At 31.8% G+C, this 24556-nt stretch overlaps 1 protein-coding gene across 1 annotated transcript in view; it reads right to left on the bottom strand.

Moving 5' to 3' along the window:
• Positions 1-10614, bottom strand: part of LOC119610415 (serine-rich adhesin for platelets) — a 32208-nt gene extending 21594 nt beyond the window's left edge. The window contains exons 1-2 of the mRNA XM_037965599.1: positions 9852-10614; positions 4460-4532 (exon numbers count right to left, since the gene is read on the bottom strand). Coding sequence (XP_037821527.1) covers positions 4460-4532; positions 9852-10360 — 582 coding nt within the window. The 5' untranslated portion in view covers positions 10361-10614. The remainder of the gene's footprint in view (positions 1-4459; positions 4533-9851) is intronic.
• Between the last annotated feature and the right edge of the window lie 13942 nt (positions 10615-24556).

Genomic DNA, 24556 nt, shown 5'->3' with positions numbered 1-24556 from the left:
TGTTTCCTTCCACTTCCAAAAAATACAAAAAAAAAAAAAAAATATAAAAATAACTAAAACTCTGTGGCAGAGTCAAAGAATAAATGTTGTAAGTTAAACAAAACAGAAGAATACTGAAACAAATAAAGAAGTTAAAACAAAAACAAAAAACGGATATATTTAAACATGTGACGCGTCTGGTGTTTAACTTTCCGCCATTCAATAGATCTTTATCTATTTTTATATCCGTTGATTATATATATTTTTTATTTATTTATTTATAACTGCAGTATGTGGCATGAAGAATTTGTTGCTTTTTTCATGATTTACCTTCTTTCTTTCCTTCTGTCTTTCATCATTACTTGAATAAAAAGAAACATTTTTTTGTTGATTTTTTTTCAGCAAATATAAATAAATTATATATTTTTTTAAATTTTGTTACTATTTGGTTTATATTTACATAGTGAAGTGTTAAAAGGATTTGTTACTTAAAGCCTTTTGGGTTTTTTTGGTTATAGATAAACAACATGTGAAAAGGATATTTTGGTTTACTTTTAGTTTCCACATTTAATTTAGTTAAAAGCCTATAGAGTATAAAAAAGGAAGAAAGGTATTTTGAAAATGTTTGGTTTACTTAGTTGCAGGGAAATTTTATTATCTTTTGCAGACCAGTTTTTAGCACAGAAAAAGGATTAAATAAGGATTTTTGTTTAAATATTTTCAAACTCAATATAAACACACAATTTGACCACTTAAGACTTTGTTTATTTTGGTTAATGAAAATAGGAATGGACGCCTTAGCAGCCAAAGGCTCTAAGTATGTTTTTGAGGATAAACAAAAACCATATTATTTGAAAATAAAATATCTTAAAACTTCAATATTTAGATCTGAAAATATCAAATCTAAAATCTCTACATAAACCATTTTGCAACTAACTTTATGTAAAGTAAAGTTATAGGAAAATCGTTAAAAATCAATAAAAAAAATCGACTTTTCAAATCTTTAATTTTCTAGTTTTCGTTGTAGCTGTCATCGTTTTAATAAATTCCAATTAAGATCTGCAATATGAATGCATTTCTAGCAGCTATTTCCAAATGCATACACTCATATACATATGTACATATTTATATTCATTCATCCCCCATTTATAATCATCATTAGTCTCCATGTAACAAGACACGCCTGCAACATATGGTTGCAACTTTTCGACATGTTCTACATGACAACAAGCAATCAAAAGAAGAAAAGAAAACCTAAAATGAAACACTACAACCATGACAAAAAGGATAACAAAATAGAAATTTTGTTTTGTGGCGACAAAACGCATCCTAAAAACCAGCACAACACTCACGTTTTGTAAATATAACATGTCATAAAAAGATGTGCTCTGCACCCCAACCCTCGCCCCCCAAAAAAGACGCACCCTTTTTGAAAGGAAAGTAAAACAATTTGTATTTAAACTAAAATATATAAAAACTAAACTAGTTCATGATGTAGGTATTATTATATGATGTCTGTTTTTTGTCTAAAAGTTTTTGTTTTTCTCAAGAAATCATGTGACATATCATAACACGGCCATTTTACTTTCGTGTGAATAAAGTCAAGTTGAAGCCACTTTGAACATAAAACGATTCTTTATATGAAAATTAAGATTTTATACAATCAATCTGAGGAAAAAGAGAATTTCTTAAAAATGTTCTAAAAAAAGTTAATTTTTCTGAACAAGAACTGAACTAGTACTGAACTAGAACTGAACTAGAACTGAACTAGAACTGAACTTGAAATGAACTTGAAATGAACTAGAACTGAACTAGAACTGAACTAGAACTGAACTAGAACTGAACTAGAACTGAACTAGAACTGAACTAGAACTGAACTAGAACTGAACTAGAACTGAACTAGAACTGCTGGTACTGAGGTAGAACTGAGCTTGAACTGAACTAGAACTGAACTAGAACTGAACTAGAACTGAACTAGAAAGAACTAGAACTGAACTAGAACTGAACTAGAACTGAACTAGAACTGAACTAGAACTGAACTAGAACTGAACTAGAACTGAACTAGAACTGAACTAGAATGAACTAGAACTGAACTGAACTGAACTAGAACTGAACTAGAACTGAACTAGAACTGAACTAGAACTGAACTAGAACTGAACTAGAACTGAACTAGAACTGAACTAGAACTGAACTAGAACTGAACTAGAACTGAACTAGAACTGAACTAGACTGAACTAGAACTGAACTAGAACTGAACTAGAACTGAACTAGAACTGAACTAGAACTGAACTAGAACTGAACTAGAACTGAACTAGAACTGAACTAGAACTGAACTAGAACTGAACTAGAACTGAACTAGAACTGAACTAGAACTGAACTAGAACTGAACTAGAACTGAACTAGAACTGAACTAGAACTGAACTAGAACTGAACTAGAACTGAACTAGAACTGAACTAGAACTGAACTAGAACTGAACTAGAACTGAACTAGAACTGAACTAGAACTGAACTAGAACTGAACTAGAACTGAACTAGAACTGAACTAGAACTGAACTAGACTGAACTAGAACTGAACTAGAACTGAACTAGAACTGAACTAGAACTGAACTAGAACTGAACTAGAACTGAACTAGAACTGAACTAGAACTGAACTAGAACTGAACTAGAACTGAACTAGAACTGAACTAGACTGAACTAGAACTGAACTAGAACTGAACTAGAACTGAACTAGAACTGAACTAGAACTGAACTAGAACTGAACTAGAACTGAACTAGAACTGAACTAGAACTGAACTAGAACTGAACTAGAACTGAACTAGAACTGAACTAGAACTGAACTAGAACTGAACTAGAACTGAACTAGAACTGAACTAGAACTGAACTAGAACTGAACTAGAACTGAACTAGAACTGAACTAGAACTGAACTAGAACTGAACTAGAACTGAACTAGAACTGAACTAGAACTGAACTAGAACTGAACTAGAACTGAACTAGAACTGAACTAGAACTGAACTAGAACTGAACTAGAACTGAACTAAACTGAACTAGAACTGAACTAGAACTGAACTAAAACTGAACTAGAACTGAACTAAACTGAACTAGAACTGAACTAGAACTAGAACTGATCTGAACTAGAACTGAACTAGAACTGAACTAGAACTGAACTAGAACTGAACTAGAACTGAACTAGAACTGAACTAGAACTGAACTAGAACTGAACTAGAACTGAACTAGAACTGAACTAGAACTGAACTAGAACTGAACTAGAACTAACTGAACTAGAACAACGAAAATTTTTCTATAAAAAAAGAAAACATTTCGGAAATCTTCTATACAAAAAAGAGAACACTTCAAAAAATGTCTATAAAAAGAGAAAATTTCGAAAGGTTTCGAAAGGAAAGAAAATATTTGTTTTTTAAACAAAAACTTTTCGAAAATTTTCTATAAAAAAAGACAAATTTCGAAAATTTTTTATAAAACAGAGAAACTTCCGAATATCTTCTATAAAAAAGAGAAAATTTTAAAAATTTTCTATAAAAAAGGAACATTTCAAAAATTATCTATAAAAATGAGAAAATTTTCTGTAAAAAAAGAAAATTTCGAAAATTTTCTATAAAAAGAGAATTTCTTCGAAAATTTTCTAATAAAAAGGAATTTGTTCGAAAATTTTCTAACAAAAAGAGAATATTTCGATAACCTAAAAAAAGAGTAGATTAAAAAATCTATAAAAAAGAGTACATTTCAAAAATTTTCTATAAAAAAGCAAAAAAAAAAAAATCTTCAAAAAGAGAGAAAATTTCGAAAATTTTTTATAAAAAGAGAACATTTCGAAAAATTTAAAAATCAAGAAAATTTTGAAAATTTTGTATAAAAAAGAGAAAATATCAAAAATTCTCAATAAAACAAAGGAATTTTTTAAAAAATCCTACAAAAAAAGAAGAAAATTTCTATTAAAGGAGAAAAATAAAATTTGAAAATTTTGTTATAAAATTTCAAAATTTCTCAAATTTCTATAATATTTCAAATTTTCTATTGAAAATTACAACATTTCGAACTATTTCCCAAAATTTTTTTAAAATTTTTTGTTGTAATAAAAAAAAAGGATTGCCACTCAAGAATGCTATATTTTCCTTTAACAAAATCTCTTAAATTCCCTTTTGATATCCTTATCCCTCCCTTTTTAATTGAAAAATTTAATAAAATTTTATCTCTCTTGCAATTTAATACCCCTTTTCTTCTTCCAACAAAATCCAATAGAAACCATAAAGAAAGAAATTTCAAATACAATTTTAATTGGTCACAGTAATTCAATTTCAGTTTAGTTCAATAATAAAAGTGTTCAAACAAAAAACGTTTTATCTAAAGATACAAATTTATGTTCATTTTGAGAAAAAAAAGTAGCAGCAACTAAATTCCATTAGATTCATTAGAAATTTGTTTTTAAAGAAATGAAAAAAAAAGAATGATTACTACACTTACCAAATTTGTTGGAAAACCATTACGTATGCCAATGACATTAATAGCGTCATTTGTTGTCGTTGTACGTGTGTATCTGTAAAGGAAGAAGGAAAAACAGGTACAAGTATTAAAAAAAAGAGAGTAATTAGTGAAAATAAATTTAAAAATTTCTTTTCTAGGAAAGTAACATTAAAAAGCATTATTGTTGTGTAACAAAACACTTTTTGCTTAATTTAAAACAAGAAAAGTTTTTTTTAATACTTTTTTTTAGAAAATTGTAATTTATTTACATGAAATTGTGTAAAAATTTTAAAACACGCGTAAAGACTCGCGCCATATTCTTTGTAACAGGTAATAGAGGTAATTTTGAGAGTTTGAAAGGGAAAAAAGAGAAATATTTGAAACATAAAAATTTATGACAGATCATAAAGTTTGCAATTGTTTAGAAGAAACAATTAAATTTTTAACAAAAACGTATTTTTCTTAAGCAAAGGACTACAATTCTTTATTTTCTATGAGAAAAGAGTTAAAAAAAAACAAGTGAAAAAGGATAAAGGAGAAAAAGAGATATTTGATTGATGGTGTGAAAATTCCAAAGAAAATTTCTAAAGAGACAATAAAAGTGTTAAAGAAATGTGGTTTTCGAATTAAAGAAACATTTTAAAGACTGCAAAAGAAACTGTAATCAATTTAAAGGACCTCCCTGATGTAACAAGGATTCACAGAAACAGCTTGAATTCTTATTGTTCAAAACAAACAATTTTAAAAAATTTTTATAAAATTCTAGGAAAATCCTTAACATACTTTTCATCTAACATATAATTACTATAAATAACTGCAACAGTTGGGTTTCCTATAACAACTCCTCCACTTATTTTACCTTAAATTGTATACACATACATACAAGTATGTATGTATATGTGATTATTTACTTAGATTTCAAAGCCTCTACTTTTATAAAGATAAAAAACAAATTCCAAAAGATTTTAGAAAAATATTGATTTTTTTTCCACTTATGAAATTGTTCAAATTTCAAAAAGTTGTGTGTGTGTATGTGTATCATTTGCTTAGATTGACAGGTGAAAGAGAGAAAGATTTCCAAAAGTAGATTTAGGTTATGAAATTTTATGAATAAAAAAAAACAAAATGCATGATGAATTCTTTTCTTTTTCATTTCATTCAAAGATTAGGATTTTCTACTCAAACAGGAAATATTAATAGATTTTTAGAAAATCAAAAATTCTGATAGAATATTTTCCCTAAATAATGATGCTATAGATAAGGCGGCAGGTTGTAAAACGATTTTTTTTATTATTATTAATGAGAAAATATGAATTTAATGATGGAAAAACACATTGGGAAATTTTTGTTTTATTTTGAGACTTAAGATCATAAAAGTCATTAAAAGTATGATCATTTCTCTTAGGCTGATGGAGATCAGAAATTTGAATCAAAACAAAGAGAGCAATATTTAGGCTTAGGAGAAAATATAGTTGTTATTGTAAAAGATCGCCAGCAGATTTATAGCGAAATCTATAAATCGAAACTTCAAGATCAATGATCTGTCTGTTTTTGAACATATGTATGATGATCGTGACAAGATTGAGATCTTGTTAACATTGTTCAGAAACGTCGAAATTATACCACGATTATGACCAGATTGAGATCTTGTTAAAGTTATTCAGAAACTTTGAAATCCAGGTCAATTGTATTGTATTTATCTTTAAGAATATTGTGATCGCGACATAAGATCAATGCAAATCTTTCAATATGAATGTTTAACATTAAGATCTTATTAAGTTCAATAAAAGCAAATAAAAGTCAGGATAAAATCCATATTCATATCATGATCATGATCCTAACATTATATTAATAAAGATCGGTAAATCTAAAACTTTATCATTAAGATTAAAACACGTAAGAGTACAAAGTTAATGATTGTAGTTCGCTTTAAATGATCTGTATCGATCTAATGTTATAAACACACTTTAGATCAATGTAGATCGGTCAATTCAAATGTTTCTTATTGAGTTTTTTGATCGAAAGTCCAAAGCCAATGATCGTATGTCTCTTTGAACAAGTTTTGATAGTGACATTATATCAATGCTGTTAGATCAACATAGATCGAATGATTTGATTGATCATTGTTAAGACTAAGTAAGATCTTGTTAAATCGCACAAAAGTTATTTTAACCTGTGGGACCCCAAAGCTAATATTCTGTATCTATGAGAATGTAGTGATCATGATATTACACCAATGTAGATCGGTCAAGTCGAATGATCATCATTAAGATTAAGAATTTGTTAAATTCAACAAAACGAAAAAGTAGAAGAGATAAATCCATATCATGATCATGACATTAGATCAATACAGATTCGGTCAATTGAAAAGTTCATCATTAAGATTAAGATCTTGTCAAATTCCACAAAAGTTGATAGAACCCGTAAGAGCCCAAGAGTCAATGATCGTAATTATCTTAGAACTATCTGTATTGATCTAAAGTCACGATCACACATTAGATCAATATAGATCAGTCAATTCAAACGTTTCCTTGAACTTATCGAACCCCCAAAACCAGTGATCGTATGTTTCTTTGAGCAAGTTTTGATAGAGACATTAGTTCAATGCCGTTGGATCAACTGGGATGTAAATAATTATAGGAAAGTAAGAATTATAGGAAATTTGATAAATCCAACTAAAGCGGTTTGAATTTGTTGGATACCATAGTCAATGATCGTACGTTTCTTTCTTAATATTGTGATCGTAACAATAGCTCCAAGGAGATTTGTCAATTCGATTTAAGGATCTTAACAAATCTAACAAAAGTTGTCGGACACCAAACTCTATCCCTAATTTACATCAGGGGTCGAGAATTTTGGAAATCAAACAAAAATAACTTAATTTTGTCGGATTCCTAAGATAATGATCGTATGTTTCCTTCGAAAATGTCAATTGATCAATTCAAGAACCTAGATGTTCTAAACATTTCATCTTAAGTTTGGAACTGATAACGTGATCGAGAAAAGGGGTTTTATATAGAACATCGTATTCCGTCTTTAATCTTTATCAACTTCGAAACATGTATTACACTAGAGAAGGCAAGATCATCGAAAGTAAACTCCTTCGGAGTTAAAGAAGTTTTCAAAAATTAAATCTTGTAATAGACATTTTTTGAAGAAAATCTTCCACACAATATTAACTAACTCTAACTCTTTCTTAAAACTTAATTGGCAACTCTTGTTAGAACATTAAGGAATCCTACTCCTTGTTCCTTTAAGATTTAAATTTAATCTCTGCGATTTGAAAAATTGTTGTAATTTTTATATTTCTACTCAAAATTTCATTTAAATGTTTTAGGAAAAACCCCATTTTTTTAATGAAATAGCAACAGATGAAGTAATTCTCTTAATTGATTAAAATGTTTTTATTTATTTGAGTTTTAAACCCTCTAGAGCAGGTAAATTTTTGAATAAGACAAAAAAAAGGGATTTGAAATATACAGGTAGTGATCAAAATTTAAGTGAATAGAGTTGGGCAATTTTTGGAAAATGTAATTTGAGAGAGAAGAGTATTAAAAAAAAGAAACGAGATCTAAATTTGGAACCAGTTTAATTCACGGTTTAAACTCTTATTGGTTACTTTATCGTTTATCTTTCAGACTCCCTGACTGAATGCTGTGTCTTTCAAGCAGAGATTCTACTGATCTCGAAAGGGACGGAAATGATTCGGAATCATATCGATTTAGGATCGGATTTTGTGACAAACTATGATAAATTATGATAGTTAAGCTGCTCTTAGAGCGTTGGAATGTCATGTGGAATTTCGCATTCGCGCCTGATTATAAAGATATGAGACTGTTTCCTATTAGACTGTGTTCCGGGTTCCGGAGCACTGCAATATGCATGGTAATGTGATTGCAGACGAACTAGCTACATTGGATTCAAACTTTGTTAAAGATAATAGGGACGGGATCGAAGTGTGAAATCTCTCAACTGTTTCTATTATAGTTTGATTTTCAAGAGAATCTGTGAAATCATCAACCAGCCCGTGAATAGTAGAATGGATTGTATAATATCAAAGGTCTTAGGGACACAACTTGATGTGTGGGCTACCAAGTTACTTATATGACTAGATAGGTACAATCTGGGATCTTAAGGGGCCATTGTTCAATTAGGGCTTTTGTTAGTAAGTGTGTTAGTAATATACCAGACTATTGTATAATATGCGAAGATGCAGAGGAACTAGAGACGTTTAAGCATATAATACAGATTCTCAGTTTAAAATCTCTGGGAAATAGGTTCCATGACGAACTGTGGGAAATTGAGTGACTTAATGCTCGTCATTTACGAGATTTTATCTACTTCAGTTAGCCACAGTCATATAATACAGAATCTCAGTTTGAAATCTCTGTGTAATATGTTCCATGACGAACAGTGGGAAATTGCGTGACTAAATCCTCGCCATTTACTAGATTTTATCAGGGGAGTAAGTCATTTCTAGGAGAGAGTTTTACGGGGATACTCTGATTCTTTCACAATTATTTCTTTGAAGAATCCATTCGGAAAAACTTCTAGGTTGAAACCCCTAAAAGTTTTGAAAATTCCTTTATACCAGAGACTAAAGTATACTTTTGTAAAGTATTGAGTTGCTCTGAATCCGCAATCTGAATTTCTTCAACACTCTGGTTACACCTTTAAAAGTTTGAAAACCCCCCATTTTTTACCATATTTGAGACGTTGTTAAAACGCAAAGACCTAATAATTTATAGATTTTGTTAAACTATCTAAAAGTTTAATCGATCGACTTTAAAAGGAAGGTTTCAACTCTGTTATATCTGCTTTCTTCTTTAAGATATCTTAATCTAAAGTTTTTCTATTTTTCACAAAATTTTCAAGAGATTAACACTTTAACTGATCATTGGTGCTTCAATTTAAAATATTTAGTTTAATATATAGTTTTTTAATATTTAATTAATGCGATTTTTAATATATTTTTTAATGTTTCTTTTTATCAGTTTTCTTCTTTTAATTAAAATTTTTTTTTACATTTTAACACTTAAATCATTTCATCAATTTAATTACATTTTTGTTCACATTTAAATTTCTTTAACACTTCAAAAATATCATCATTATTTTTTTGGTTTCCAATTATCCTTCAACACTTGTTAATATGGTAAACTAATTAAGAAAAATAAAATTCATTGATAAATGAATATGAAGATTTATATATATAATTTTTTTGCGCAGATCACTGATAGAATTTAAGCCGTTATGAGTTTTAAAAAACACGTATCCAATTATAAGCGAATATATGAATGAAAAAAACCGGCTGCTGGGAGGCTCCAATTAAAGAGCCATAGCAGGATGCTGTAGAGGGGTATAAAAAGAGGGGAGGATGATGATGATGGTATACCTTTGACGACGCTGTTGTAATGTAGAGGCTGCAGATGCAGATTTTGCCAATAATAAACAACGTTTTCTGGTCATGGTTAAAGTTGCAACAGCAGCAGCTGATGATGACGATGATGATGTCGTTGACAAGGTGGATGATGAAGATGCAGATGATGATGGTGATGGCGATGTTGATGATTTTGTAGTGCATGAAATTGTTTGTGGAATGGAGGATGTTGCTGTTGCTAATGTTCTTAGCGTTGAAACTGCTGGTGATGTTATGATGGCAGTTGACATTTTTGTTGGTGTTACGGTATAAGAACCTTTACGATTTAACATTTTATGTGTCAACAAAATGGTAGAGTTCAAACCGTAAGACAAAGAATTTATTATAATTTTACTATGTTCTTGATTACGCTGAGTTTCTAATGTATTATTTTCACTTGCCACGTTTAAATGACATTTACTCAATTTATTTCTATTTGAACATAAATTTTGACGTTTGTTATTACGTTCCCGAGATGATACCATAATAAATTTAATGGTAACCAGGGTAACATTTAATTCGTTTTGAAATTTTATCACTTAAATTGAACAACTTTTTTCTATTTCAATAAAATTCGTTTAAATTTTTACAAATTGTTATAGCCGTCACTGTTAATATTGCTGATTTATTCAATTTTATTTGCAATTTTCTTTTATATAACATTTTCGTTTGATTTTTTCAAATTTTTTACAGCTTTTACGCGCGCTCGTTTTGAAAATCGTTTAACGATTTGTTTTTCTTCAATTTTTAAAACAAATATAATCCATTCATACGAAACGTTCGAGTAGACGTTTAAAATCCGACTAACAAAAATTTATATTTTTGTCATATAAACAGCTAGAGGAGTTTTTTTTTTCAGTTTCTTCACACCATTTGTCTGAGTATGGGTGTTGGGTCTGTTGTGTGTGTGTGTATGTATGATTTTTGTGTGCCTGGGTTTTGAACAAAAATTGAAAGACCCTTTAGAAATACAACAGATATTAAACATATGCCTATACAACACAATATACACAATACATTATATTGTTGTTGCTGCTATTGTTGCTGTAATGCACATACAATTTTTAATGGTGTTAAAGCAGCCGATGTTGTTACACTGGCAAAAAGTAAACTAACTCACTTTGAGTGTAAAATTTTATTTGTTTCTCTTTTAATCTAAACATAATACTCTTCTTCCTCTTCTTCATCTTGCTTGATTAAAAATAATAACGAAGCCTTAAGTTAGGGTAGGTAAAGTAAAAATAAACTAAAGTACTGACAAACTGTCTATTGATATGTATAGAAGAAAAAAAATACAACCATAAATAATATAATGCATGCATATCGCATCTCTCATACTCTCGTTCTTTAAAACAGAATTAGCAAAGAGTTCGTTTATTTTTTTACAATTAATACACGCAGCTAATGGTTTGTTTTGACGGCATGCTTGTTAAAAACGAGAGCGTTTTACTTTAAAAATGCACAAGTTATAGCGTTTTAATATAATTGGCACGTTTGCTGAATAAGGGGGGGTTAGATCAAGGTCTATAAATATAATGATTAAATAGTGTTGCCAAAGAGATAAATAAAACACTGCATTTTATTGATAAAAGGAATTTTCAAAATGTCTATCATTAGTAGGGGTCATAACCTATGTAATCGTTCAAAATTTATAAAAAAAAGTGACTTAAGATCTGAACTTAAATTTATATAGAACAAGAACTAAACTGGAACTTAATTAGAACTGAAATAGAACCGAACTAGAACTCAACTAGAACTGCAACAAAACTGAACTAGAACTGGATTGAAACTGAAGTAGAACTGAACTAGAACTGAAATAGAACTGAACTAGAACTAGAACTACTAGAACTGAACTAGAACTGAACTAGAACTGAACTAGAACTGAACTAGAACTGAACTAGAACTGAACTAGAACTGAACTAGAACTGAACTAGAACTGAACTAGAACTGAACTAGAACTGAACTAGAACTGAACTAGAACTGAACTAGAACTGAACTAGAACTGTACTAGAACTGTACTAGAACTGAACTAGAACTGAACTAGAACTGAACTAGAACTGAACTAGAACTGAACTAGAACTGAACTAGAACTGAACTAGAACTGAACTAGAACTGAACTAGAACTGAACTAGAACTGAACTAGAACTGAACTAGAACTGAACTAGAACTGAACTAGAACTGAACTAGAACTGAACTAGAACTGAACTAGAACTGAACTAGAACTGAACTAGAACTGAACTAGAACTGAACTAGAACTGAACTAGAACTCAACTAGAACTCAACTAGAACTGAACTAGAACTGAACTAGAACTGAACTAGAACTGAACTAGAACTGAACTAGAACTGAACTAGAACTGAACTAGAACTGAACTAGAAACTGAACTAGAGCTGAACTAGAACTAAACTAGAACTGAACTAGAGCTGAACTAGAACTAAGCTAGAACTGAACTAGAACTGAACTAGAACCGAACTAGAACCGAACTAGAACTGAACTAGAACTGGACTAGAACTGAACTAGAACTGAACTAGAACTGAACTAGAACTGAACTAGAACTGGACTAGAACTGAACTAGAACTGAACTAGAACTGAACTAGAACTCAAATAGAACTGAACTAGAACTGAACTAGAACTCAAATAGAACTGAACTAGAACTGAACTAGAACTGAACTAGAACTGAACTAGAACTGAACTAGAACTGAACTAGAACTGAACTAGAACTGAACTAGAACTGAACTAGAACTGAACTAGAACTGAACTAGAACTGAACTACAACTGAACTAGAACTGAACTAGAACTGAACTAGAGCTGAACTAGAACTGAACTAGAACTGAACTAGAACTGAACTAGAACCGACGAACTAGAACTGAACTAGAACTGAACTAGAACTGAACTAGAACTGAACTAGAACTGAACTAGAACTGAACTAGAACTGAACTAGAACTGAACTAGAACTAGAACTAAACTAGAACTGAACTAAAACTGAACTAAAACTGAACTAGAAGTGAACTAGAACTGAACTAGAACTGAACTAGAACTGAACTAGAACTGAACTAGAACTGAACTAGAACTGAACTAGAACTGAACTAGAACTGAACTAGAACTGAACTAGAACTGAACTAGAACTGAACTAGAACTGAACTAGAACTGAACTAGAACTGAACTAGAACTGAACTAGAACTGAACTAGAACTGAACTAGAACTGAACTAGAACTGAACTAGAACTGAACTAGAACTGAACTAGAACTGAACTAGAACTAAACTAGAACTGAACTAGAACTGAACTAGAACTGAACTAGAACTGAACTAAACTGAACTAGAACTGAAGTAGAACTGAACTAGAACTGAACTAGAACTGAACTGAACTAGAACTGAACTAGAACTGAACTAGAACTGAAGTAGAACTGAACTAGAACTGAACTAGAACTGAACTAGAACTGAACTAGAACTGAACTAGAACTGAACTAGAACTGAAGTAGAACTGAACTAGAACTGAACTAGAACTGAACTAGAACTGATCTAGAACTGAACTAGAACTGAACTAGAACTGAACTAGAACTTTTTTTTTTTTTTAATTAATTTTATTTATTAATTTCATTAATTTTGATTTACAATGATTTCTTAAATCTAACAATTTTGTTTTATATGTTTATGAAATTAAGAACCCGCTAAACCATTCGGTTTGTCAGCAGGTGAAAATTATATACATAATTTAACAAAAACATAGATATTTAACTACATAATCATTGTGAACTTATAAAATGTTCTTTTAATAGTTTTTTTCGTTTGTAATTACTAGTGTTGTTTATAATGTGTATAGGTATTTTATTCATGACTGTTTTTATGATAACTCCGAGAGTATATGAACTAGAACTGAACTAGAACTGAACTAGAACTGAACTAGAACTGAACTAGAACTGAACTACAACTGAACTAGAACTGAACTGAACTAGAACTAAACTAGAACTAAACTAGAACTGAACTAGAACTGAACTAGAACTGAACAAGAACTGAACTAGAACTGAACTAGAACTGAACTAGAACTGAACTAGAACTGAACTAGAACTGAACTAGAACTGAACTACAACTGAACTAGAACTGAACTAGAACTGAACTAGAACTAAACTAGAACTAAACTAGAACTGAACTAGAACTGAACTAGAACTGAACAAGAACTGAACTAGAACTGAACTAGAACTGAACTAGAACTGAACTAGAACTGAACTAGAACTGAACTAGAACTGAACTAGAACCGAACTAGAACTGAACTAGAACTGAACTAGAACTGAACTAGAACTGAACTAGAACTGAACTAGAACTGAACTAGAACTGAACTAGAACTGAACTAGAACTGAACTAGAACTGAACTAGAACTGAACTAGAACTGAACTAGAACTGAACTAGAACTGAACTAGAACTGAACTAGAACTGAACTAGAACTGAACTAGAACTGAACTAGAACTGAACTAGAACTGAACTAGAACTGAACTAGAACTGAACTAGAACTGAACTAGAACTGAACTAGAACTGAACTAGAACTGAACTAGAACTGAACTAGAACTGAACTAGAACTGAACTAGAACTGAACTAGAACTGAACTAGAACTGAACTAGAACTGAACTAGAACTGAACTAGAACTGAACTAGAACTGAACTAGAACTGAACTAGAACTGAACTAGAACTGAACTAGAACTGAACTAGAACTGAACTGAGAACTACTGAACTAGAACTGAACTAGAACTGAACTAGAACTGAACTAGAACTGAACTAGAACTGAACTAGAACTGAACTAGAACTGAACTAGAACTGAACTAGAACTGAACTAGAACTGAACTAGAACTGAACTAGAACTGAACTAGAACTGAACTAGAACTGACTAGAACTGAACTAGAACTGAACTAGAACTGAACTAGAACTGAACTAGAACTGAACTATAGAACTGAACTAGAACTGAACTAGAACTGAACTAGAACTGAACTAGAACTGAACTAGAACTGAACTAGAACTGAACTAGAACTGAACTAGAACTGAACTAGAACTGAACTAGAACTGAACTAGAACTGAACTAGAACTGAACTAGAACTGAACTAGAACTGACTAGAACTGAACTAGAACTGAACTAGAACTGAACTAGAACTGAACTAGAACTGAACTAGAACTGAACTAGAACTGAACTAGAACTGAACTAGAACTGAACTAGAACTGAACTAGAACTGAACTAGAACTGAACTAGAACTGAACTAGAACTGAACTAGAACTGAACTAGAACTGAACTAGAACTGAACTAGAACTGAACTACTAGAACTGAACTAGAACTGAACTAGAACTGAACTAGAACTGAACTAGAACTGAACCTAGAACTCAAATAGAAACTGAACTAGAACTGAACTAGAACTAACTGAACTAGAACTGAACTAGAACTGAACTAGAACTGAACTAGAACTGAACTAGAACTGAACTAGAACTGAACTAGAACTGAACTAGAACTGAACTAGAACTGAACTAGAACTGAACTAGAACTGAACTACAACTGAACTAGAACTGAACTAGAACTGAACTAGAGCTGAACTAGAACTGAACTAGAACTGAACTAGAACTGAACTAGAACCGAACTAGACTAGAACTGAACTAGAACTGAACTAGAACTGAACTAGAACTGAACTAGAACTGAACTAGAACTGAACTAGAACTGAACTAGAACTGAACTAGAACTAGAACTAAACTAGAACTGAACTAAAACTGAACTAAAACTGAACTAGAAGTGAACTAGAACTGAACTAGAACTGAACTAGAACTGAACTAGAACTGAACTAGAACTGAACTAGAACTGAACTAGAACTGAACTAGAACTGAACTAGAACTGAACTAGAACTGAACTAGAACTGAACTAGAACTGAACTAGAACTAGAACTGAACTAGAACTGAACTAGAACTAACTAGAACTAGAACTGAACTAGAACTGAACTAGAACTGAACTAGAACTGAACTAAAACTGAACTAGAACTGAAGTAGAACTGAACTAGAACTGAACTAGAACTGAACTAGAACTGAAGTAGAACTGAACTAGAACTGAACTAGAACTGAACTAGAACTGAACTAGAACTGAACTAGAACTGAACTAGAACTGAAGTAGAACTGAACTAGAACTGAACTAGAACTGAACTAGAACTGATCTAGAACTGAACTAGAACTGAACTAGAACTGAACTAGAACTTTTTTTTTTTTTTTAATTTAATTTTATTTATTAATTTCATTAATTTTGATTTACAATGATTTCTTAAATCTAACAATTTTGTTTTATATGTTTATGAAATTAAGAACCCGCTAAACCATTCGGTTTGTCAGCAGGTGAAAATTATATACATAATTTAACAAAAACAATAGATATTTAACTAACATAATCATTGTGAACTTATAAAATGTTCTTTTAATAGTTTTTTTCGTTTGTAATTACTAGTGTTGTTTATAATGTGTATAGGTATTTTATTCATGACTGTTTTTATGATAACTCCGAGAGTATATGAACTAGAACTGAACTAGAACTGAACTAGAACTGAACTAGAACTGAACTAGAACTGAACTACAACTGAACTAGAACTGAACTAGAACTGAACTAGAACTAAACTAGAACTAAACTAGAACTGAACTAGAACTGAACTAGAACTGAACAAGAACTGAACTAGAACTGAACTAGAACTGAACTAGAACTGAACTAGAACTGAACTAGAACTGAACTAGAACTGAACTAGAACTGAACTAGAACTGAACTAGAACTGAACTAGAACTGAACTAGAACTGAACTAGAACTGAACTAGAACTGAACTAGAGCTGAACTAGAACTGAACTAGAACTGAACTAGAACTGAACTAGAACTGAACTAGAACTGAACTAGAACTGAACTAGAACTTAACTAGAACTTAACTAGAACTGAACTAGAACTGAACTAGAACTGAACTAGAACTGAACTAGAACTGAACTAGAACTGAACTGAACTAGAACTGAACTAGAACTGAACTAGAACTGAACTAGAACTGAACTAGAACTGAACTAGAACTGAACTAGAACTTCAAATGTCAAAAAGAGTAGATTTAACTTGTTGCAGAACCTTGTCAATAAAGTACTTTTTCAAAAAACAAGTACTTTTTACCATTGTATCTAAAATAACCGTATACATTTAGAAAAACATTTCAAGAACACAACGGGACATCAATGTTTATTGCCAAAATTTGCAACCTTGTATATGAATTTTCGAACTGAATATTTAACACAACAATAAACAAAGATTTATTATTATATTAGTTATTTTTAAAACAAGACTTTAAAAATATCTCTTTTTATAATGTATACCAATATAATTGGTATGCAAAACAACTGTCTATGGATTACGAAATATAACATTGAATTTGGCACATAACTAAATCCTCATGCCAACAGAGTAGAACCAGAAATTAAGTAGGTTATAGTTAAGATTATTGAACAATTGAAAGCAACAAGGTTTAAATTAACTTTATTAGGCCTTTAAACAGTTAACTGTTATGATACGCAAATATCTTAAAAAAAAACGTGACTTAATGAAATCATTCTTTAAAATCCTGTTTAAAATGCCACTCACATACTTCAAAAACTGACAATAAAGTATGTGTGTATGTTGTTGAGTGAGGGTTTGTGTGAGTCTGTTGCATTTTCATTACTTCACTGACACAACTGTCATTTCAAATTTACTCTCCATACAACAACAGACGGCAAAGATATTCCTTTTTTGCCCATCTATTGTTTCAGTATTTTTTTAATTTTAAAAAATCTTGTAATTTATCAAACAATCTCGGTCTAAGAACAAAAACAAAGCAAGTATAGATGGTTTCACTAACAATTGTGAAAAAAAATCTGTGTATATTATTTTAATTTAAAAAAAAAAATCTTATGAAATACAAAATACAGCTGTTTTAGTTAGAAAGAAAAAGCTTAAGAGCGCGTAAAACTAAAGAGAGCTAGTGGATTTTTAGTAAAATGAAATGTATATGTTGCATGCAACATGCTTTAAATATTATACTATAAATCCAATAGGATTATTTATGCTACATTAATAGTTTTTTGTTTGTTTTATTAGTTGGGTGGTGGTGGTGATGTTGGATGGAAATGATTAAATTATATTTTTATCATTCATTAAATTTTTGTGTGTGTGAGTGTATTATGATAAAGGGGTTGTTGTAGTAATTTCCCAAAATTCCTTAGGGTGTTTTGTTCATTTTTTTTTGTTTTCACACAATCAAGTTCATTAGAAATTGATCTAATTCTAATTTAGTTTAAAACATTTTGTGACATATTCATATATGATTGTGATTTATTTGAGATTAAAACAATGTTAAACATATGAAATACATATTAATGTTTTTCTCAACATGGAAACGTTGCTTTAAGAGCATAAATAAATAATTTAAAAGGTTTTGACAATCTGTTTTATATAGTTTTGTCATGTTTTATTAAGTATCTTTAGAGGATATGTATGCATATAAAACTTCATTAATAACATGTTATTGAAATTAATACTTTAATACACTACTTCAAGTGAAGAGTAAAATGCTGATCATGTCTTTGGTTTTAGTATTGATTGAAGGCAAAAAACATAAAATAAAACATTTATATGTCTGTTTAAAGAAATCCGATTTTGATTATAGTGATTCAAGAAGATTTAGTTTAGCTATGAGAACCTATTTGCAAGATCACTTTGAATCGATCTTCACTTTTACAGCGAAAATATTCCTTGATATATACATTGAAATTATATTGTTTTTAGATTCTATTACTTCAATATCAATGAAATCCTAACAGTAAGTGACTACTTTATCTATAATACCAAAATTCAATTACAATCGAATCTAAATAAGTGAGAACCAACCGGAGAAGTCTAGCCTGGAGTCCAAGAGATTTATAATAGAAAATGGAAAGCAAGGTCAAGATGTGTTCTTCCAAATTTAAAAACTTCGGACAAGCGATGGCGGGATTAATCGAAAAAAAAAAGAAAAGTGATTGGATAAGAAGTCATGTGCCAGAGATATTCTTATTTATAACAGTTGGTGACAACCAATCGGAGATGTCTACTCTCGAAGTAAAAAAAACTCAACAACTGATCGCGCGACAAAAAGCCTAATTTTTAATAGAAAAATCGAAAGCAGTCTTCTTCCAAAGTTGAACAAGTGATCGGATAAGAAGTCATGTGCAAGAGATATACTCATTCCTAACAGAAAATTGAAGGCTTTATTCACTTGAAATACTCTATATTTGAGATCGTATCGAAGATCTGTCGCAAAGACGAAATCAAAAAACTTGTACAAGTGATCGTGATAGTAATAATTCAGGTGCGGGAAAAAAGCCTAATGTTCTCCAAATATTCCGGATTTGTGATCGTATCATATATTATTCGCAAGCTCGATGTCTAAAACTCCAAAATTGTGTACATTCGGTAATGAAAAACATTCGTATTTCCTGGAACTGATGAAAAAAGTTAATAAAAATTCGATGTTGTTTAAAATTCTGTGATCATAAATCATCGCTTTGAATTGTACTTAAATACAAAAGGGGTTATTTGCAGTCGAACTTGATTGAAGTTTAAATTGGGAGAAAATGACTTTCGGTATCTGACTAGGGACTTGATAGAATATGGTACTAGAACCTCAACCTGTTTTATACAAACGAGCCTTAGGGGGAACAATGTGGTTTATTTAAGTTGGTTTGGATCCAAATTGCGAAAAGGTATTATAGAGCAGTTCCCGACTCCTAAGTCAGATAAAGTGTCTAGTTTAATCGAGAGGAATTTATTGAAAGAATGTTTGAAATTATTGAAAGCTGTTGGAAAACCGAGGAGATTGGACACATTGACATTTTATATGTGTTGGCCTTATTTCACGGTGGTACTTTTTACCCCTTTGTGCAATTTTTGTACATGGTATTGACCGTCCATGTACATGCAATTTGCTCAAGTACTCGAGCTATCTAATCTCTGACCATTACTGCTCCGTTGCTTAACTTCCGAGATGCAAAAACATCACTTTCGTTTACAACCATGCGGATGGGATAGCCTCTGTTAAGTTCGCAACAGCACCTAGAGATGTATTCGGTAGATTGAAACACGAATCTATCAAATAAGCCGAGGACTTTGTTCTTACACTGTGCTAAATCTGGTAGGAACAGATTAAACCCTGAACATACTTGGAAAAGGAAAATTGAATGCTATAAGATACTTTTCATCCATCACCATTCAACGCAGCACACTTCTCATTCATTCGACACACTAATAGAGAACAATATCCGACACACTTACTCTAGGTATACGGGCAGGGGAAGACCCCTACATTAATCCTGTATCATTACATTTCACACCAACTCATTTCCAACGCTCAGTCCACCAGTCACTCTACTATGGGGAATCTGTTGTCTTCGGCAACAGCATCAATCTTTTAACCGACATTCTCTTCCCGCGAATTCAGGTTTAAACCACAGCCATTACGTGCATCCCGAAGGGACCAATTACCGGGATAAGACACTCTCAATTTACTAGATTATGTTTTTCTTGGGTCGACGCATGTCAAATTATTCCAAGGAAAGACCGGATATATTTGATCATCACCAGTTTATAGTCCCGGTAGCACCTATTTTCCACGGGATTGCAATCCCACCAAGATGGGGCCTTTCATTCAGGTAGCAATCTGTTAACGTACAAGATGTCTAAGTGCTTAACGTAAACACCTTCCCGGACGGCCTTATTTCACGGTGGTCTTTTTCATCCACTGGGTAGACTTGAGACGGTCTACCACGCGCCCCTGAATCCTTCTATGAAGAACCCAGATGGCACTTTTTGTACATGACTGTGCCGGTCCATGTACAAGCACTTTGCTGAAGTACTCAAGCTATCTAATCTCTTGCCGTAGTAGCCCCGTTGCGAAATGACAGGCAGCATGGGATCAATCCCAATGCAAACCCCTACAAAGAAAAAGCAATTATTGGTCTAAAGTCAATAGAAGGGGAGACAACCACAACACCAGGAGAATTAAATCTTCCGGTATAGCGGAAGGTGACCAACCTTTTGATGTCATGAAATTTTGCATTATTAAAAATGCAATCCCCATCAACTAATGACCCATTCCAGTGCATTCCTTAACCTTTTAAAGCCCGCGCAACGACACAAACTAGTCTCCTGTCGCGCAGAGGAGTCTTTCCCGATCGTTCACCAACTTACATCAGTTCCATTCTCAGATTATAAAGAACGATCTGCGAAATGAAAGGCAACCCTACTACACGAAGAGTAAGATATACTCAACGGGTTCAGGAATCCAGCATAAGTTGCTCTGTAACATCACTCATTGATATGGCAACATAGGAACATTTTCTGCCGCTAATTCGGGTTTAAACCACAGCCACTATGTGGATCCCGAAGGAACCTCAACCAACTGACCAGTCAGGACAAATCCTGCGGGCAACTGGCAACTCTGGCCAGATTATAAGGTGCTCTGTTTCGACTCCATGTCAAATAATTCCAAGGAAAGGCCGAAACGTACAATTTTGATTCTAGCGATAATTGGAATCGAGACTAATTTCGGATCTTTTTGATATTGTTACAGTATATAAGTAGACTTTGGCAATAGCCACCTGATGAATACTTATGCATGTACTTTCTTCGACTAAGATCGTAACGGAGCTAAATCTTTCAATATCGGTCTGTGGGCTGCCTTTTAGCTGGTATAACAAGAGAGACAGAGAAGAAAGAGAAGACATTTCGTATCACTTAATTGGGAAGATCATGGTTATAACATTATTCGATCGGAAGTTGTGGATTACTTTAGTTGTGAGAATTTGGGACGATAATAGTCGGATCAATTTGTGTAGAATTTGTTTGAAAGAATTTGAATACTTCGTTTTGACATGTCGTCATGTCCTATATAGCTAAGTTAAAAGTAACCTCAATTGACTATAGTTCGTAAACAACTTTATACTATGATTTTCACGGGTTATCTTCTTATTTAGAAAAATTCTCACTACATTTGACCTTTGATATTTAGATAGCCACCTGAATAAATCATAGTTTTTATTGCATCTCTTTATACATATTTTTCATATCAATTCTCTATTATATCAATCACAAAATTTTAAATTTCCTTTCTAATGGTCTTTTTTATACAACTATTATTAAAATTGTTTGCCTTTAAAAATCATAATTTTTTCAATTTTAAAGTCATTTCCTTTCATAAATAGACAACTTGCTATGATACCAATAAATGAAAAGAGAAATAGAAAAACCCCATAAATTGTCATTCAAAAAAAAACTTTTCAAAAATTAAGAACAAAAAATATGATTATTTTATGATTTATAGATTTAACACCTTTTTGATGACTATCAAAAAAACCTACGAAACAGGTAAACATTTTTAAACAAAAGAAAAATCTACAGGTAAAATATAACTTTAACTCATAACAATTGCATAAATTGAGTGAAAATTTAATAAACAGTTTGAGTGAAAAGAAAAAAATTGTGAAGGAAAAAATAAAGGATCTCTTAAAAATAACTCATAAAAGAGAAACTAAGGAAATGATTATTAATTAAAAAGGAGGAATAAATAAAAAAACTACAACAATATTTTAAAAAGAATTAAAAACATCTGCCCTTTAACATACAAGACTTTCAAAAAAACAACAACAACAAAGTAGGATGGTTAGACGACCGACTGTGTGCACGTAGAAAAATTGAGTTCTTACATAAATACCGCCGCCTGTGCGCCTCGTTTAGGGAAGAAGTAGAAAAAAAATGTTTAAAAATGGGTACGTACCAGTAACCTTTAAAATAAGAATAAATAATAGTTATAGTATAATTCTCTTCTTTATAGAATATAAAGTACTATATTTGGTTTACGAAAAAAAAGACAGCTGTTAAAAAAGGGTCCATTGTATTTATTGTCTTGGCGTGTGCTCTCGAAGACAATAAAATATAATTTTGGATAAGTTTTGAAGTTTGTTTTTTAATGTTAAGATAACCAACCAACCACTTGTTATTTTTGTTTTCTATATACTCAAAGTTAGAGCAAGTGTGTTTCCAGTTTGTTTTTTAAGAAAAAAAAATCTGTTCCAAAAGCAGCTGCCTCTTTTTTAAGAAACAGCATTAGTTGAAGTGGTTTTTCTTTAGTTTTTTTAACAACATTGTGGCACAGATTTTGTTGCCAGCCCCTACAGGTGTTTACTACATATTTTTAAGTTGCTGCTACTTTGACCTAACTCTCTATTTTTTCCCTCAAATCACCCACTGGTTTAGATTTGTGTTCAGACTGTGCAATGAAATTGCAAGTTGGCAGCAACATGTTAGGCAATACAACTTTAGATTAGGTTAGAAGGAAGATTTAAAGAAAGTCCTTGGGAAATGTTGATTTTAAAAACGATCGTAAAGCTACAGTTATAATCTACCCATTCTGAAAGATGATAAATAAAGACTGATATGATGGCAAAAGATAGATTTTTTAAGCCTTCATATTCAACGGCAAAATATAGAAAACATAGGTCGACAAAATTGGAAAAAAGTTGAAACTCTAAGACCAAGCTATACCATACGTTGAGCCGTGATGAAAACGAATCTATCATCACATTTTTTCTATCACATCTGGGATATGAGATATAGCGTCCTGAAGTTTGAAACAATTCCACTTTTGGCGCTTTTTGAGACGTTAGAACAGCGCCAAGACAACTTCATATACAACATGTTGTATGCCATCTGAAAGTTCATTCTGTCAACTTTAAAATACAGGCTTAACATCTGGCATAACTTCTTTATTCTCAGAGATATAGTCAACTAAGTCTAAAAAACTCAAGGATTTCGCTATATTCGAGGTAATACCTCGAATACATATCACTTTCTGATACGACTTAACGATATCTGTCCATCCGTCAATGTCAACGGATGATATCTCAAAAACTACAGCAGATTTTTCAAACTTTATGACATGATATCTTAAATCCCTAATGTGATGAGGCCGAATTTGGATTTAGCGTGGCTTAGTCATTTAGAAAAGTAAACTTTAATCACAGGGTTACAAATATGTGGGCCTGTATAATCGATATTTGTAGCGTCTGTTGAAACCACATATCGGCCACATAAATATAATTGACATTATAGAGTCTGTAGGGTCTGCTGTGGGTTGGGGTCAATCCATATGTGAACATGTTGTTTTTAACAATCCGTTAAGCCTCCCCACGGGGCATGTTTCCTTGATGAAAGACCCTCATCTTGGTGTATTGCAATTCCTGGGTAAAGAGGTGCTACCAGTACCTCTAGTCTGCCGGGACTATAAATTGGTGATGTCATTTCACTCCTCGGAATGATTTGACATAGGGTCGAACCAGAGAACCACATAATCTGGTACTACGGGTGGCCAGTTGCCCACAGGACTTGTCCTGACTGGTCAGTTGGTTGAGATTCTTTCGGGATCCACGTAGTGGTTGTGGTTTAAAACCAAATTAGCGGGAAGAGTAAGTTGCGCTTAAAAGACTGATGCACGGTGAAATCTATATTTCGGGATAAGTTCGGTGCTGAATGCCGAATGACAACAGATACCCCATAGAGAAGTGACTGTGGGACTAAGCGTTGGAAATGAGTTGGTGTTAATTGTATATGAGACAGGATAAATGTAGGGGTATATGGGCCTTG

This window comes from Lucilia sericata, unplaced genomic scaffold, assembly GCF_015586225.1.
Source record: "Lucilia sericata isolate MDLA Ls3-8-SP2 unplaced genomic scaffold, ASM1558622v1 Contig001183F_arrow, whole genome shotgun sequence".
Lineage (NCBI taxonomy): Eukaryota > Metazoa > Arthropoda > Insecta > Diptera > Calliphoridae > Lucilia > Lucilia sericata.
Note: the sequence above shows the minus strand (reverse complement) of the source record. Positions and strands in the feature narration are given on the sequence as shown.